Here is a 17,951-nt window from a genome sequence, read left to right as displayed (position 1 = left end):
ATGTTTATTCTACGTTGTTATGGAATGAATGAGATATATAAAAAATATATATACTGTATATCCTGCGTTAATTTTCATAACGCGATAATTTGCTGTGTAATTAATTAATCTAATTAACGCGATAAACTGACAGCCCTAGAAATAATGAATATTACTGGTTGAACTCTGCCATTGTTGAATGATGGTAAAGAACCCCTACCAGCAACCATCTAACCATCTGAAGTCAAATATGTATAACAGACCATCATGGCCACATTGACAAAGATCTCACGCTCTACGTTCCTCTCTGACGTTCTCAGATGGAGGGAATCGGGAACATCAAAGATGATGTGAGGCGTCACTTTAGAACCAAACTGAAGAACATCTTCACCAAGTGCATCAGAAAGTTTGGGTGAGTGTCTGATCAGTGTTGACATCACCACATACTTGCTACCTTCTGAAGGCATATTTCTTTTTTCTTAAAATTTTTTTTTTTTAAATGTAGTTTATTTATTAAATGTATGCCAGAGTTAGCTAATGAGCTAGTTTACATCCATAGTCCCTGCCTAACATGCATGTCTTTTAACACTTTGGACGCCGGAACGATATGTGTGATGTGTTGTTAAAAGGCCGACACTCTAAAGTATAGGAATACGTGGCGGTGTTTGCAGGGCTATATATTCTATATTATAGCTATGGATACAATACTATGCCCATTTGACATCACCTATCTATCGTTCAATATGAGATAAAGAAAAAATTATTTCATCCATACATTCCCGTTTTATACCGTGGTGAATATGACTATAGTTTTAGAATAATCCTGTCTAATCCCAGAAAACAACGCTATGCAGCAATACGTACAATTCACTAAAACGTCATTTCTCGCCTGTACACGCTATTATTTTGAAATCACATCTATATTATCGGTATTATGTTTCATCATGAATGCATGAAAGGGTGGGGGGGGGGGTAGTTTTTTGATGCTTTGATCGTCGCCAACGGCACACCTTGTGGAGTAACGTTACACACATATATTGTGATCGAAGTGAAATCATGGTTGGATCACAGCAGGATTGATACCATATAGGCCTTACCTTCACTAGGATGTACCCCAAAAAGGATATTCCAATTATCTGATCGCGAGTCCCAGTATTGGTGTCGATCGTGTCGCCAACATAATCCGCCACACATCATTGACCGGGAGCAATTCACGCTTCTCAATCCGATCGGGACAACCGGTCATCGGGTATGGCGTCGAAAGTGTTAACATGCATATCAAATTAATATCATCATCATCTTTTGCCCTAATTTCCAAGTCAAGACATGGACAAAGTCTAGATACTAAATAACCGTGTAATTTTGTGCATGTGAATTTACCTATCAAGCCCTGCCCTCTTTTTTGTATCCTCCAATCACAACTAAATAATAATAATAATTCATTTAATTTATATAGCGCTTCTCAATAACCCGAAGTCGCTGAAACAACTGTTGCTTCGCTTTGTTTGCCCAAGGTGAAGAGACAGTTGTGATTGGAGGATCAATTTTAAAAGAGGGCGGTGCTCGAGATAGGTAAATGATCTAATTGGTGGTGGTGTGTGCCTCAGGTTTGAGCTGGTGAAGAGCATGCTGCCTGCAGAGCATCACAAGGTGCTGGTGAACATCCGCAAGGCCGAGGCGCGCAGCAAGAGACAGAAGCAGGCCGCCGACGAGGACTCTGAGAGCGAGGACGACAAGCCTAAAGTCAGATCTGAGAGGTCTGCTGGAGGAATACTCTACATGCTGCATCCCTGGACTCATTCAAATCGCACCTCTTCACCAAATGCATTAACCCTTTCACTGCCACACGACAGAATGTTAACCCTTTACTATCACACAACCGACGGTCGCAGTGAAAGGGTTAACCTTTCTGTGAACTGTCTCAGTGAAAGGGTTAACCGTTTTGGTAGTGCGGCGGTGAAAGGGTTAATTACTCTGATTTCCCTCTTTTCTACTTAATTGTTCCTCTGAACCCTTAGTTTGCCCCCCTCCTCTGTTATGCGCCTTGGGTCTCATGAAAGGCGCTATATAAATCCAAGATGTTATTATTATTATTATTATTATTATTATTATTATTATTATTATTATTATTATTATTATTATTATTATTATTATTATTATTACCAGGCACTTGTCACAACATGGGGACAATATTGAACTAAAAAAACATTCTATTTTTTCTTAATTTAGCTGGACATGTTGACTTACATTGAAATCGAATTGGAACTGAATAAAAAAACGAAAATGTTTGTGTTTGAAAAATACTCTTAAGGTCTTTTATACTTGGGTGGTATAAAGCTTCTAAGTCCAGAAAAAGCTATTTGCTGACAGCCCTAATGACGACCCACATCCAGGTCACAGCCAAGGTCCTTCCAGGTGATGGGATCTAGACTCAATTCCCCCCCCCCCACACATACCCCACCCTAACCTCTGTCCCCCTCCCCTCTTCCTCTCCAGTATCGAGGAGATCCTTGCAGAGTCGGACAGTGAGCCGTCGGAGGATGAAGGGAAGCGCGGCAACAAACAGAAGAAGGCGGGCAGACCGCAGAAGGGGCGGGCCTGGCTGAAAGAAGGACAGGGAGACGAGCCACTCAACTTCCTGGACCCCAAGGTGTCCCAGAGAGTGCTGGGTAATGAAATCTTGTGTACTAAGAATAAATATAAGTTGTGTTTATCTAGAATCTCCTCTTACTACTTGTCTGTTGTAGTTCAAATTGAACACAGATCTGTAAATGTAAACACTTTATATAAACATTTAGATATATATATAGAGCTTTTTAGTGTCTTTTGGTGCTATACAGAGCCCTTTTTTTTATTACATTTGGTGCTATAATATAGAACCTCCTTCTTAAAGATTAGAGCATCAACTGTTCTGAATGGAAATGGTATTGTTATAGGCAAGTAGCATTATTAATGGTATTGTTATATGAAAGTAGCATTATTAATGGTATTGTTATATGCAAGTAGTAGGGGTGGAACGATACGCATTCGAACCGTGTACCGTACGACCCCCGCGGTTCGGGGCGTCTGTGTATCGTACGGTTCAGATGATGCGCAAAAAAATTTAAATCATTTGGCGGAGCCGGGAGAGGTGAGCGCTGGCTGCAGCAGCAGCACTGGAGGTGCTAGTCAGTTTGTGTAAAAATGGCAACCACAATATAAATCAATCTTCATTACGACTTTAAAAACATAGCCATTAACATTACATAGGCCTACACACATCTTGCCATAGCGTTAGCAGTTTGTACAACACAACGCATGTTGAACTATGGTAGCCCGCCAGCTAATACAGTCAATGCAATGTTATCGTAGCTACTAGCTAGCAGAGGAGAAAATGGGAGTCTTAGAGGCGGGGTGTTTAAAGACAATGATAGGCGTTTTATTCAACATCCAAGAAGGCTAACATACAACTGTGTTTTACTAACTCCAACCGGGACTATTGCCGCTTTTCCACTGCATGTTGATGTTATGAACTCCTCCTAACGTTGCCTGAGCTGAACCAACCCATAGATGGTTCTAACTCACCGAATTACGTAATCAACCACAGTTGCACTCAATATTTAAATAATGTTAGTCTAAATAAATGTAGACAGATAATGTACGTATTTTAAAAATAGAATGAACAGAGCAGTGTTGTTTTGAAACAGTACAGTGTGTGTGTGTTAGTTTGATGTATGCTGCAATTTATATTGATGGCCTTCTAATTTGTTTATTTATTTATTTTAAATAACAGTGACACTTTTCCCTTTGATAAGAAATCCAGCCATATTCCTTTCATTGTATTTCAAATACTGCACTTTAATTTCAAGCAGAAAACTAATCTTTCCATTAAGAACTGACAATCAAGGCGGTCAGGTGGCGTAGCGGAGATTGCGTTTGTCACCAACGCTGGAGACGCTGGGTTCGCATGTTCGAATCCAGCTCCCGGCGTTGTCACCAGCTTGGCTGGCCGTTCACACTAATACAATTGGCAGTATTAGGGGGTGGGGAAAGCTGGCGGGTATGTCCTGGGCGTTGTGGACAGCGACCCCTACAGTTCGGTCGGGGCGCCTGCTCAGCGAGGGTAGGATCTGGAGAGAGGTAGTGCGGCCTCCCACACGTTACACTCTCCCAGTGAGAATCTGCGCGGCCAGGCTGGCTGCCGGCTGGCTGCACATGTGTGAGGAAAACATGTGACAGTCTCCGGCCTCCCGGACCAACAGTAGGGGAAAGTGCGCAACAATCAGGAAGGGGGTTGGGAATTGGCATAACGACTAACAGTGGGATGGGAGAAAAATCGGAAAAAGGAGGGGGGAAATTTAAACATTGTTGACATTGTTTTTTTGTGTTTTATATTAAAGAAAGGAAAGTCTAGTGCTGGCTGAGCATATTGTTTGTTTGCACTAAGTTAATACTTTGACAAATGTAGCCTATAGTCAGTTCGGTCTTTGTGTGCCAAACATTATTTAAAGGCCAACTTGCAGGTTGTATTTTTGTTCAATAAACAATGTGACTAGGCCAACGCTGACTTTCATGAAGAGGGGGGGAAAAAGTATCGAAATTGACCCAGTTTTAGCGTTTTTATTAGGGATGCTCGATATTGGCTTTTTTACCTATACCGATATTGTCCAACTCTTAATTTCCGATACCGATATCAACCGATACCGATATGCAGGATCCCCCCCCCCCCCCCAAAATGTAATAATTTCAGGTAATTAACATTACATATCTCTTGTTGTGGAATTAACACAACATTATGCATACTTTTGACAATAAATAAAATCAGAATTTGTTCTTACTTGCTTGGCTGGGTAAATAAAGGTTATAGAAATGTAAAAAAAATTGAAAACCGATACCGATATTTTCCGATATCACATTTGAATGCCTATCGGCCGATAATATCGGACATCCCTAGTTTTTATCAAACATTTTGTCGACCAAACCACAACCTCCACGCACATGCATATTTTAATCCATGTTTCATAGCGTGCGTGTGTCATCTTAATGATGACGTCACACCAGGTACAGGGCAGCAGCGGGCGCTGAGAATCACAGGCAGGTAGTGGCAGGAAGCAAGGAGCCTTCTTGTTACTACCGTACTAGCCGAGGAGCTAGTCTCTGTTTCACCTAACACTATTGCTCTGTGATCATAGACATTCATCTCTAAAGCTAACCATATTTGTAAAAGCCACAACCACGTTACCATATTTGTAATAATGTAAATCATTGTGTCGTTGTATATATTGTGTTTATAACGTTAGTAGCTAAGTTAGCTAGCTTGGTAGCCAGCATTCTCGAAACTCCTAACATGGCCCGATTTCAAATGGTTCTCTCCTCTTTGTATACCTTTGTCCTCACAAGTATTCTGCCAGGGAACTTATGGACACGACAATAGTAGTAGTTATAAGGTGTTTGAGCTTGTAACGTTAACGTTAGTTAGCTAATAGCTATCGTGGTAGCCCCTTTCGTGACTGATGCACCGAGTGCTATCCGAGGGGGCTACTATTGTATCAACATGCGGCGACGTGTAGCTTTCTAGCCGGCATGATGCGTGTGCAATGCTTTGCCCCACAGGTCTGAGAAGAGGACCTGCCCATTTTACTCATTCCCAAAACTCTTTTACATGCACGACAGTAGACATAATGCTAACGTTAGCGGGGTAACGTTAGCCAGAGCCATATAGCCAGCTTGATACTATGACCCGGGGATAAGGCGACAGCCCACAGACCAGTAGCGCTGCTGTACTGAACAACAGGCTGCCTAATGGTACATGTAGTTCTTTTTTTACGACATTAAAAACCTTATAACTACCTTGTTTCAACCAGTTGTAGCTGGTCCATCAAAGTCTCAGACGATTAAACCCATTTGCGTCTTGTAAGGCGTCCATTTGGATCAAGGAAATAGCTTTCTGCACTCGTCAAACTCCATTGTAGTGGATCAGAAGTAGGGGAAAGATACCAGATGTGACGTCACGGCCCTGCTAGCGTCTGATAAGCTTTTAGATTTGCTCCGTGCATGTTATTCGTGCGTGGACCTTTTTAACCCTTTCTGAGTGGCATTTCCGGCGTCAAATGAAAAAAAATTAATAACTAAATTAGATACCAATGATGTAAACTACCCATAATTGAAGAGTAGGGTTTAACCTGCAAGTTGGCCTTTAAGGCTGTAAACACTGTAACACTGTAATTTTTTTTTTTTTTTTTTTAAATAAACGAGAAGCATGTTTAGATTTTTTTAAATTAAAAAAAACAACGTATATCGAACCGAACCGAAAACCGTGACCCCAAAACCGTGATACGAACCGAACCGTCCATTTTGTGAACCGTTCCACCCCTAGCAAGTAGCATGATTAATGGTATTGTTATATGCAAGTAGCATTATTAATGGTATTGTTATTTGGAAGTAGCATTATTAATGGTATTTGGAAGTAGCATTATTAATGGTATTGTTATATGCAAGTAGCATTATTAATGGTATTGTTATATGGAAGTAGCATTATTAATGGTATTGTTATATGGAAGTAGCATTATTAATGGTATTGTTACATGCACTTGGCAGCTACCAACCCACAGCTGAAGAAGTCTGCCAAGGTGCAGCATGGCTTCAAGGTGACGTCGGACGGACGTCTCATCATCAACAACGAGGACGAGGACAAGAATGACGGTAGGAGGATTTAAAGGTTGTGTTTGCTTCCACCACCTTATTTATTTATTGCTCTTTCAGCAGTGGTGGCGAGCTTCCCATTCCCACGTCCCCACCTGGAAGCTCCCCATTCCCACGTCCCCACCTGGAAGCTCCCCATTCCCACGTCCCCACTTGGAAGCTCCCCATCCCCATGTCCCCACCTGGAAGCTCCCCGGTTATCAGTAGATTAGAATACCATCGAAACTGGATAAACAAACACCTTATTAAGGTTTTAATTAGGGATGCTCGATATTGGCTTTTTTACCTATACCGATATTGTCCAACTCTTAATTTCCGATACCGATATCAACCGATACCGATATATGCAGGGTTCCCCCCCCCCCCCCAAAAATGGAATAATTTCAGGTAATTAACATTACATATCTCTTGTTGTGGAATTAACACAACATTATGCATACTTTTGACAATAAATAAAATCTGAATTTGTTTTTACTTGCTTACCTCTGTAAATAAAGGTTATAGAAATGTAAAAAAATGAAAACCGATACAGATATTTTCCGATATCACATTTGAATGCCGATATCGGCCGATAATATCGGTAGGCCGATAATATCGGACATCCCTAGTTTTAATATGTTAATTGTATATCAGTTAAGTAGAGGGTAGTATGCCAGTGAAGTGAAGGGTAGGATGGGCTTTGTCAATTTTATATATATATATATATATATACATGCCGCCACCGGACACGTCTTCTTTAAGCAAGTCAAGAAGAAACATCACAATAAATAAAGAACAAAGCAAAAAATTAAATGTAAAAATAAATAAGACTGTCAATCTATTAAAATATTTTATCTGATTAATCGCATGATTGTCCATAGTTAATCGCAAATGAATAGCATATTTTTTATCTGTTCTAAATCTACCTTAAATGGATCTTTTTCAAGTTTTAATACTCTTATCAACATGAGAACAAATGCTTGCTTTATGCAGCCATTTAACACAAAAGAAGTGACCCTCATGCATTGCAAATTTGCATCAAATTCAAAACGGAGTGATGCACAAAATAAGAAAATAATAATTTAAAACAATGAATAAAGTGTGCATGAAATAATAGGGGAAAGAAAACATTAGGAACTTGTTACATTCACCCACACAAGGGCTCTCTCACACACACACACACACACACACACACCCACACTTCAAGTCAGAAACAAACATAGTATCAATGAGCGTATCAATAATACACCCGAGTGAAGTCTGGTAAATGTTTTTAAAACATTAAAAAAATATATATTATAAACGTTAATCTTGCGTTAAAAAAAAGTGGCGTTAACTCATTCAGAGCCAGGGATTAGCCGGGTCCCGTTGTAACTGTCACCTTGTTTGTAGAGCTATATCTATATTCTATATTATAGCTATCGAGACAATACTATAGTCATTTGACACTGACTTTCTTCCGTCGAACATGCAAAAAAGAGATAATTTTTTCATGGATACGTTTGCACGTTATCCTGTGGTGAATATAAGTATAGTTTAGGAATGATCCGGGATAATTCATGAAACGCTGAGTTATAGGGCGCTACGTGTATTCTACTATAAGCGTTGGCGTTTCTTGCCTGGACACGCTACTATTTCCAAATCAAATGTATATAATAGGTATTATGTTTCATCATGAATGCATGAAGGGGGGGGGGGGGGTCGTTTTTTTATGTTTTGATGGCCAGTAATGGCATTCGTGTTGAACACTACAGAAGCCGATCAGCTGGATCGATATCAAAACATTGTTGGATCCAGCTGAAATTGATGTCAGATAGTCCTTACCTCTGGTCAGGGGTATTCCAAAAAGAATATTCCAATTGTCTGATCGCGATTTCCAGTATTGGTGTCCGTCTGGTCCCGGACATAATTTGGCACAATTTATGGATTGAGTGTGCCAGATGCGTTTCGAAGTGGTCGGATGAAGCGATTCACTCGGCTCAGTCTAAATATAGCGCCCGGAGACATTTGAGTGTAACACAGGGTCTGGAACAGGGTTTACTGCACTCTCGATACTGCTACCTGGCAGGATCTGGCCGGTACTGCACCCTCGGGGTCCCAGTATGCCTTTTATAAAAAGGAAAAGGAAAACGGACTAAATAATGTATATATACGTGTTTGGTGTTCAGCGGTTGTTGGCCCAGTGGCGGCTCGCCACTGGTGGCGCTAGGGCGCCGACCCACCTGTTAAATGAGAGAAGAAGAAAAAAAAACTTTTTTGTCTTTTGTTTTATAGCCCTATAAATAATATAAAAATGTTTAAAATGAATAATATTTACTCATTTTAAGTATGTTTGTATTTCCAATGCACAATATAACGTTATTATCTAAATAAAAAAAACAGCGTTTTCCAGAGCAGGAAGTGACATCACGTTTTTTTTTTTTTTTTTTTTTGTATTTCTCGCCCGGGCAAGAAGCGATAGCGCTCTGACTGCGCGTCACAGTTTGATCGCTGTCTCCGTCACAGCCAATCAGTGCATACGGCGTTGTGCGTTGAAATATGACTATGTTGGAATCCGAGCGCGATTTGAAGCGGTCTAGAAAGCAGCGTGAACTTCCGTGAGAATTTCCATAGCCGCATTTCGCGGAGACGCTCTCTGATTGGCCGACGCCAGTATTTTTTTCCATGGCAGAATTTCACAGAGACGATCTCTGATTGGCCGAATCCAATTTCTAATGTTCCAATTCTAGCTTCTAGCTGTTGTTTGTCTTAGAGCGTGCCGTGCCGTGACTGCAAGTTCTTTCTTTAGACTGTTAAGCTTAGGCACTCTTTCAAAGTTGGTTAAGGTTAGAGTTTGTCTTAGAGCATGGCGATAGAACGCCAGGTAGTTTGCAGTCTGTTCGAGCGGAAATGGACAAAGGAATGTACTTGTTGAGTGTTGTGCTAACGTCGACGAGCTCAGCTGAGCTAACACTTGGCTAACAAGCTATATGGCGGATATCAAGCTCTCCTGCCCTGGACGTTTCAACTAAACAGTGAGTCTCTCTCTCTCTCTCTCTCTAACGTTAGTACTAGTACTAGGCTGGTGCGGGCTAACTGGCTATCGTTCTGGCAGCTAACGTTAGTACTAGTACTAGGCTGGTGCGGGCTAACTGGCTATCGTTCTGGGAGCTAACGTTAGTACTAGTACTAGGCTGGTGCGGGCTAACTGGCTATTGTTCTGGCAGCTAACGTTAGTACTAGTACTAGGCTGGTGCGGGCTAACTGGCTATCGTTCTGGGAGCTAACGTTAGTAGTACTACTAGGCTGGTGCGGGCTAACTGGCTATCGTTCTGTGATTTGTTTACTTGGTAACACGGGTTGCTAAGGAATTTAGGTTCGAGGTTGAAGAAATCTCTCTCTCTCTCTCTCTCTCTCTCTCTCTCTCTCTCTCTTCTTAACGTTAACGGTTGTAAATAGTTTTTTTAGGAGCAGTACTACTGCTGGCCATTCATGAAGCGAGACATTGCTGATTGTTTATTTATCGATGGCTCATTGATTTAACTACTGCAGCTCTCTCGGATTGAAAATACGTGGATTATGGCTTGTTCAATATCGTCTATGTTTGAATGAATGAATGAATGAGAACTTTATTAACAGATTGCAGAATGGGTACAATACAGTACGGCTCAATACACACAATTGTTAAGGGGATGCAGACCAGAGAAAGACGTTTGTCTTGTTTACATCAGGGTCCCAGATTTTCGATTCATATCGATAGTTTAATAGCTAGCCTTGGCTCGTTTAACAATATGGAAAATATGTGTACAGCCCTGTACTCATACTGAAGTTATTCTTGGTATATAATAGGTCTGATTGTGTAACGAATCGATTCCACGTCGCGCTGTGTGTGAGAGAGAGAAGGAGAGAGGGAGAGATCTGCCTGTGTTTGGAGACGGGCGAGTTTTGTTTCTAACTTTTCTATTTATATTGTGTTTCAAGTTGTGAATTAGAGTCTAGACTATACTTTATTTGACTGGTTGTGTGTTGTTGTAGTAACAGCTGAGCGACTCGTTCATAAGAGCCGATTCATTGCCGTGAGCGTGAGTCGAATCGCTCACGTCTTGCCATGAGTCTTGCGTGGTACAGTACTGTACTGTACATGTTCGCAAAATATTTGGTATAGCGCCCCTAGTGGCGAAGTACCCAGCGGCCGCCACTGTGTTGGCCAATCACGTATATAAACGTTGGCGGGGAATGAGTTAAAAGAATTGTGCGTTAATAGGACAGCCTTAAAAATAAATAAATGCAACACTCAGTCATACCCCACGTGAAGGTAAGGAAAAACTAGCAATAGGAAAAAAGCACCACAGGCATCGTGGAGGGGAGAAACCTTAGAAGGGCCGTTCAAGGGGGGATCTCCCTTCTTAGATGTCGGTGATAGTATTGTTGCTATAAAACAGGCGAAACAGTTGGTAAGTATGTACCAAGATCTTGGTTTTTAACCCGTGATGAAAACTAGCTCTACCTGTGATTATGAAGAGCAGCAGACTGGCGCGAGGGGGAACCTGCTGGGTAAACATTAACAACCAGGCGTCTGGCGCGAGGGGGAACCGCTGCTGCGGTGAACAACCAGGCATCCTGCTCGCATGAGAAATGATGTGGCGCTTCAGCCCTGGTCTGTTCCTGGCCACCACTGTTTAGTCTGGTTGTTCTCCGGTACGTTCCAGACTTCTGACTCTTTTAACCCCCCCCTCTCTCTCTCTCTCTCTAGATGACGAAGGAGAGATGAAAGATATCCTAGAGGAGGCCGGGGTCAAGAGTGTGAGTACACCTCTCATGACTGGTTTGCCGTTATTTTACTATTCTATTGCTATGCAAACAAATTGTCTCATTTCATTTAGCGGACGCTTTTATCCAAAGCGACTTATAAGTTCTGTACGACAAGTCATCAGGAAGGGCACAACTCTTATCAGCTGAGTAACAATGTTCATGAAAGTGTTGAGTGCTACAGTCTCGTGGTTAGCCAGTCAAAATGAATGGGGACTCAGCCATGTTCTAGCTATTGCATTCTCTGTTTGGACAATTAAAAGACTAATGTGAAATTAATAAAAGTTGTCCTCATGAAGGTCATTTCATTACAGCTCTCATGTCTAATGGGAGCGACAGGCATTACCCCCCCCCCTCTCTCTCTCATGACAGCAAAATGGCGTCTGACATCATCAGTGCAGTAGGACAACGTGCCTCTCGGATGATCTTAGAGATGTCTTGATACAGATACTTATCCTGTCTCTCCTCTGTCTCAGAAAAAGACTCCGAAAAGGAGGTTCCCGGATGGCGCCGCTCACGAGGACATGGACATGGAGCCTCAGTTTAAATACAAAGGTAAGACGGGGGACATATCTTGCCAGCCAATATGGTGCAATGCCACAGCTCATTGGTCACGGTTGTAATGATAATAATCTGCTAGTTGATTACAATCACCTGTTGTTTTGCCAACAAAGATCTCTGCGGTGAAATGGTATGAAACAGGGTCCAACAATTAGGTCTTCAGTGAAGTTAGGATCAGTAACATATAACAGTAACACATTTTGTCAACCAGTTGAGTGAAATGTTATTGCTGATTGCTAGCTCTCAACACATTGATCCGTTTGTTAGCTAAACAAAGACGTTGTAACCAGCAAATGTTTTAACGTTTAACTTAAAGCTCAAAGGTAATAAATATATCATGAGATTATCTTCATGATTGAAACCATGATTTGTTTTCCTGGAGCTATTATGATCAAAGTTCTATCAGAATTTTGTTAATTCAAGACGGGCACAGTCTTACACTCATTACTTTGAATAAAAATCATTGTTGGTGTACTGGAAGAGAAAATACAAGGATTATAAAGACAACATAACCTCTTTCACCATTGACAGCAAGTTTAGAACTGGACCCAGGTAAGATAAGACAAGATATTCCTTTATTGATCCCCTTGGGGAAATTCAGAGATGGCTGCCTTATGGTCCCATTCCACAATGTCAATTGATTATGATATGTTGCATCTACTGTTTTCCATCTATGGTTCTGACATTGTGACTGTACATTAGGGCTGAGCCCAAATGTTCGGACCTTTGTTCGTTATGTTAGCAATGGCATTCGAATCTTAATTAATGGGTTCGAACCTCTGCTTTAAAAAAAATTAAATACGAAAAATATATATCAGAATGTGATATATATATCAGAATATCACAGTACTATGTGTTTACAATCATTCAAAAGTCAAGCGCGAACACAGACACAACAACTCTAGTCGAGATGAGGAGGGGTCACCGTCATACATTATCAGGAAATTAATCAATCATGCAAAAAAGAGTTGAGTGAATCACACTCACTAGTCTTATTTCATAATACAACGTTTCCGAATGGACGTTTGGATTAAACCAAGTGTATGCAGTGATGCTGAACTTTCCCAGCAGAACACAAGTTACTTAACGTTACACAGGTATGTTATGCACGTTAATTAAGTCAGACTAACACGTTTCGCTTGCTAACGTTAAAATAGCAGGAGCCGTCGGCCAACAAAGATGTTGTTTCAACAAATGTATTCACAAAATGGATTACCATCCAAACGTTATTGAAGCCTCCCGTGACCAGTAAGTAGGTACTACTACTCTTAACTCACTGGAGGCCAAACCCGAGATAGTCCGGGTTAACTCGCCATGCTCTGGGCGCCAAACCCAAGAAATCTCGGGTTTTAATCCATATTTCTTTTTATTAGCGATATCCATTCATTTTTCATCCATCCAGCCTGACGTTACCATTGGGAATGGGTCTGAGCTCGCAAAGGGCAAATACCGCCACCTATCGTCTCCCGGATGGTATTGCACATCATTGGATTGGATTGGCTGGGACTGCATCAAAATAAGTCCGGTCCAGGTTTTACTTCTCGGGCATGCAGTATCGTTATAACAGATGGACTGAGGACACTCGGAGCAGTTGGATATACCTGTTTTGGATATATAGCGTTGGATCAATAAACGCGATCAATATTTGGAATGGCGATCAGGAATTGGATTAATCTTTTTGCATGACATCAGATGTGAGGTAAGGCCTTTATGTTACGAATCTTGGGGTAATCGGATGTTCCTATCACCACCATCGGAGTGTGTGTGAGGTTCGCGCCGACCAAGTATGGAGAAACGATTTTTCAGACCCCGCTTTTCTTCGTGCATGAGGACACATACTATCGATAATCTAGCGTTTATTTGAAAAATATTCATAAATCAAGCGACAAATGGCACGATTTCTAAGGAAATACATTTAAGCTCGATTTGCTGGAGTTTATTGAGATGAGACAGAACGCCCTAGAAATATATTGATATTCATCACGGTATAAAATGGAAATGTATGAAAAAATTATCCGTTTCGTGCATGTTGACTGGAAGCAACTCATTGACGATCACTTATTTAGATCTATTGCTATTATATTTGATATGTTTTAAGCACTCGCAAATAAGTCCTATTCTCCATTGGATAAAGCGTTGGCACCGAAGGGCCATCAGCAGAGGGCGCTGTTGGCCCTGAATGAGTTAATAACGCAGCAATATGCGCTACGTTATATGCGTAAATGTGCGCTATATGCCTAAAGTCAAGACTCGACAGTACTGAACCAGAAAGATTATTTAGAAGAAAATTATTTGCATGATTAAAAACGATGGTTCGAAAACCCCTGTCGAAGTTCGAATCCCAAAAACAGGCTTCGGGGACAGCTCTACTGTACATATCCACAAAGGAGCGTGACTGAAGACCTTAACAGTTGTGTAAAACGTCCTCTCACCCTACTGTCATGTTCTGTCCCCCTTTAGCTGGAGGGTCCGGCATCCACAGACCCCTGGGTGCCAGGAGAGACGCTGGAGCGGACTACAAGTCCAAGGTGAGCCACTCGGTACACCACCAAACAACTAAAGAATGGCAAATGGACCGCATTTATACAACTTATGCCTCACATTCACCCATTCACTCACACATTCGCACACCGACGGCGGAGGCGACCATGCAAGGTGTCGACCTGCTCATCGGGAGCGGTTAGTTAGGGGGTTAAGTGTCTTGCTCAAGGACACTTCGACATGCTGCCCGGGAGGAGCCGGAATCGCTCTACCTCCTGAGCCGCTGTCGCCCCCCATAATAATGTTGATTTATTATGCCCATAATCTCACACACATATCCCAAAAACTATAAACTAACTCGTACAAATTAATTTAGGTTGTGTGTGATGTCATTAACATCGCTGGTCTCCTCTTGGTTCCTCGAGGAGGTGGGTTAGAGGTTGTGATCGTGAGTGTCTGCTCCTGTGTTTCTCTCAGAAGGGTAAAGGAGATGTGAAGAAGAAAGGCAAGCCGGACCCCTACGCTTACATCCCTCTCAGCAAGGATCGGCTCAACCGCAGGTATGGACGGACAACCGCCTTGGGGAGCGCCGTATATTTGGCTACCGTATATGGGTATTGTCGATATTTATGCTGTTTGATATATACTGTATGTACACTCGACGAGACTCTAAACGAGTCTGGCTAGATATGTTTTCATTTCAAACCTTTATTTAAACTCGAAAGGAACCCTTTTAAATAAAGGTTTGAAATGAAAAGATATATCTAGCTCAGGGACGTGCACAGGACTTTAGAGGGGCAGGTGCTCAAAGGCTGAAAAGGGCACTACAATTGTGTGTATATATCAACCGAGCGCGCATAGCGCGCGAGCCCGATTTTTAAGGGCCCTTTTCTGGCGGGGGGCCCCCTTTTTATGCTTTTTGGGGGGTTTTGGTGATCAAATATTGAATATTGAACTATAATAATCAGTGCAGGAGCTCACTTATCCTTGAAAGACACTTTTATCACTGACTTAAAAGGCCCATACATCTCCATAAATGTTCAGGGGGGAGGGAATAAGTGCTTACCCTACAGACCCCAAGAAGTGCTGTATATTCTGTATTGTTTAATATAAATGCATTTTTTATTCCAATCCCGATTTGTATTTGAGATTCCCAAATCCCATCGGACTTGACTTCTTCGTGTCCCTCAATGACTGTAATACCAGCATTCAACTGTATGCGCCACAGCGGTTTCTATCATCATCATCACCACCCACGCTATGCATAAAATAGGTCCGCGGAGAGGCATGGTGAGGAGGCCGTGCAAACTGCAATGGAATATGGGGCATCTCTCTCTCTTTACCTAATATTTTGATTCTATCCAAAAAAAATTCAGTTGGAAGGGCAGTCTATATGCGTAACGGTAAAAAAAAAATCATAATTTTTTTTTCAAAAGGGGCACTTTTTTGATGAGGCTCAAAAAGGCAGGTGCTCAGGCACCCCTTGGCCTCTATGTGTGCACGTGCCTGATCTAGCTAGATGGTGGAGATAATATTTCGAGCTAACCTCGTTGTCCCCTCGGTGTGCTTGCAGGAAACGTGCCAAGCTGCAGGGCCAGTTCAAAGGCATGGTGAGAGGAGCCCAGAAGGGGGCGCAGTCTGGGCGGAAGATGCAGAGGAACAAGAGGAAAGCCTGAAGGACGGAGGAGACGCCATGAACCTTTTTAGTCTTTGTGGATGACTGTGTGCTCCTGAACATCCCCCAAAAATATAAACATACACCCTTGAAGTGTGTTTGTGCCTGACTAACTAACTGGCTGTGTACAATGGCCACCTTGATTTCTCTTGGACGAGACTCCTCTTTCAGAGTACTAGAAATGGACAGATTGACACCACGTTCCTTTCATTGGAGTTAGTAGGTGAGCAAAGTGCAGAGTGTCCCGACTGTATCGGTTATTTGTTTTGGATCGATAGTGAACGATTGCCACACGTGGAAAATCATTCGGCTCGTCATATCGGTCCCTCGGGCTCGATGACTTGTACATGTAAGATGTGTTTGGTCCCCTGCCATCTGTTTGAGATGAGCCGCGTGTTTTAAGTATGCTGTTCAGAGAGATGTCACCAGACCGGAGGTGGAAGAGGGTGTGTGCTTTCATGTTGCTGCTCTGTTTGGCCACTAGGGGGCACTCTTGTGCTGCTGGAACCTTTTACAATAAATTAATATCAGCAACAATGAATGGCTTGAAATCTATGTTCCAGCACATTAGTGTCGTTTGTTATATAAAAGAAAAGCGATCAATAAATATTTTCCTCTTCAACCAATTTCATGTCTTCAGCTCCATTGTTCTCCACTACCTGAAATCGAAAGATCACTGAGCGCAGGTTCTCATTTAGAATGACGTTGAGAGGAACAATACAAAAACAATATAAAACCAGAAAAGTCAATCGGTTGAACAATTTGGGGGGCACAGAAGCTAAAAGCAGATTCTCCTAATTCAGTGCAAACTCTGGGGACCTTAAACGTAAGCCAATCACTTTTATATTGTCCTGACAACAGAAGTGTTGTAATTAGGATGGACTAAAGAGGTAAACATTACATCATCAAATATCGGATCCCACTAATACTGCAAATGTATCTTGCGTCCCCAGCAAAAAAATATGCCTTTGGTTTGGTCATTGCTGCACTGCCTGAAAATGTCTTGCCAGCCTAACCGCATGACTTTGAGTAATTTTCTATTGCAGTATAGTCTGGTTGGAATAGATTATATCATACCATTAGAAATACCAAAGAAATTAAATGAATAAATATGTTCATAATGCCGTTAGGCCTGTCCTTGACTAAAGAAATAAAATCATTAAATTATATAATGCTGTTAGGCCTGTCCTTGACTAAAGAAATAAAATCATTAAATGATATAATGACAGCCCTAATCAGGCTACCTGTAGTTGGGTGATAGGTAGGCTGGTAAAGATATGCCTCCTAAAATGTCTGAACGGAAGTACAGGCTTTCCGGTTTCGACAAAACAATTATAGAAACGTGTGAAGTGCACAATATTTCCTCGTTTAAGCCACTGCAACGCCTTTGCCTGAAGAATTTACTACATGACCGGGATGTTCTAGCTTGTTTGCTGACAGGATTCGGGAAAAGTTTGGTCCGTTCGGAGGCAGCTTCCAGGGGAAGTACATACACCGGAAAATATACCCCATAGACACTTTCGGCAGTAGTTCTTTACCAGGCTTTATCTCGGGGATAAAACTGGGAACGAGGTTAGGTGATAGTCTTCCCTGTAGATGGATTATAGGCTAGGAAACGGGTTCGCTGCTGTCGGGACAAAACCTCATAACTCCAAAAACCCAACTTTTCAGCAGATGAAAAAAAAAAAACACAGATTTGAGGGTGAATAGAGTTAGGAGGTTTAGACAGATGATCGGTTTAATGCTTTCCCATTGTTTAAACTTTGTAAAAACCCACACACACACATATGGAGGATGATCTGCGGAG

The 17,951-nt window shown here is 41.8% G+C and overlaps 1 protein-coding gene across 1 annotated transcript in view; it reads left to right on the top strand.

Moving 5' to 3' along the window:
- Positions 1 to 16,760, top strand: part of rrp12 (ribosomal RNA processing 12 homolog) — a 60,753-nt gene extending 43,993 nt beyond the window's left edge. Inside the window, exons 26-34 of the mRNA XM_084322207.1 lie at positions 300 to 391; positions 1,587 to 1,736; positions 2,476 to 2,648; positions 6,556 to 6,660; positions 11,372 to 11,421; positions 11,904 to 11,982; positions 14,449 to 14,516; positions 14,947 to 15,029; positions 16,043 to 16,760. Of these exons, the coding sequence (XP_084178333.1) occupies positions 300 to 391; positions 1,587 to 1,736; positions 2,476 to 2,648; positions 6,556 to 6,660; positions 11,372 to 11,421; positions 11,904 to 11,982; positions 14,449 to 14,516; positions 14,947 to 15,029; positions 16,043 to 16,145 (903 nt within the window). The 3' untranslated portion in view covers positions 16,146 to 16,760. The remainder of the gene's footprint in view (positions 1 to 299; positions 392 to 1,586; positions 1,737 to 2,475; positions 2,649 to 6,555; positions 6,661 to 11,371; positions 11,422 to 11,903; positions 11,983 to 14,448; positions 14,517 to 14,946; positions 15,030 to 16,042) is intronic.
- The last annotated feature ends 1,191 nt before the right edge of the window (positions 16,761 to 17,951 follow it).

Source organism: Notolepis coatsorum, assembly GCF_963971535.1.
Source record: "Notolepis coatsorum genome assembly, chromosome: 9".
Taxonomy (NCBI): Eukaryota; Metazoa; Chordata; class Actinopteri; order Aulopiformes; family Paralepididae; genus Notolepis; species Notolepis coatsorum.
Note: the sequence above shows the minus strand (reverse complement) of the source record. Positions and strands in the feature narration are given on the sequence as shown.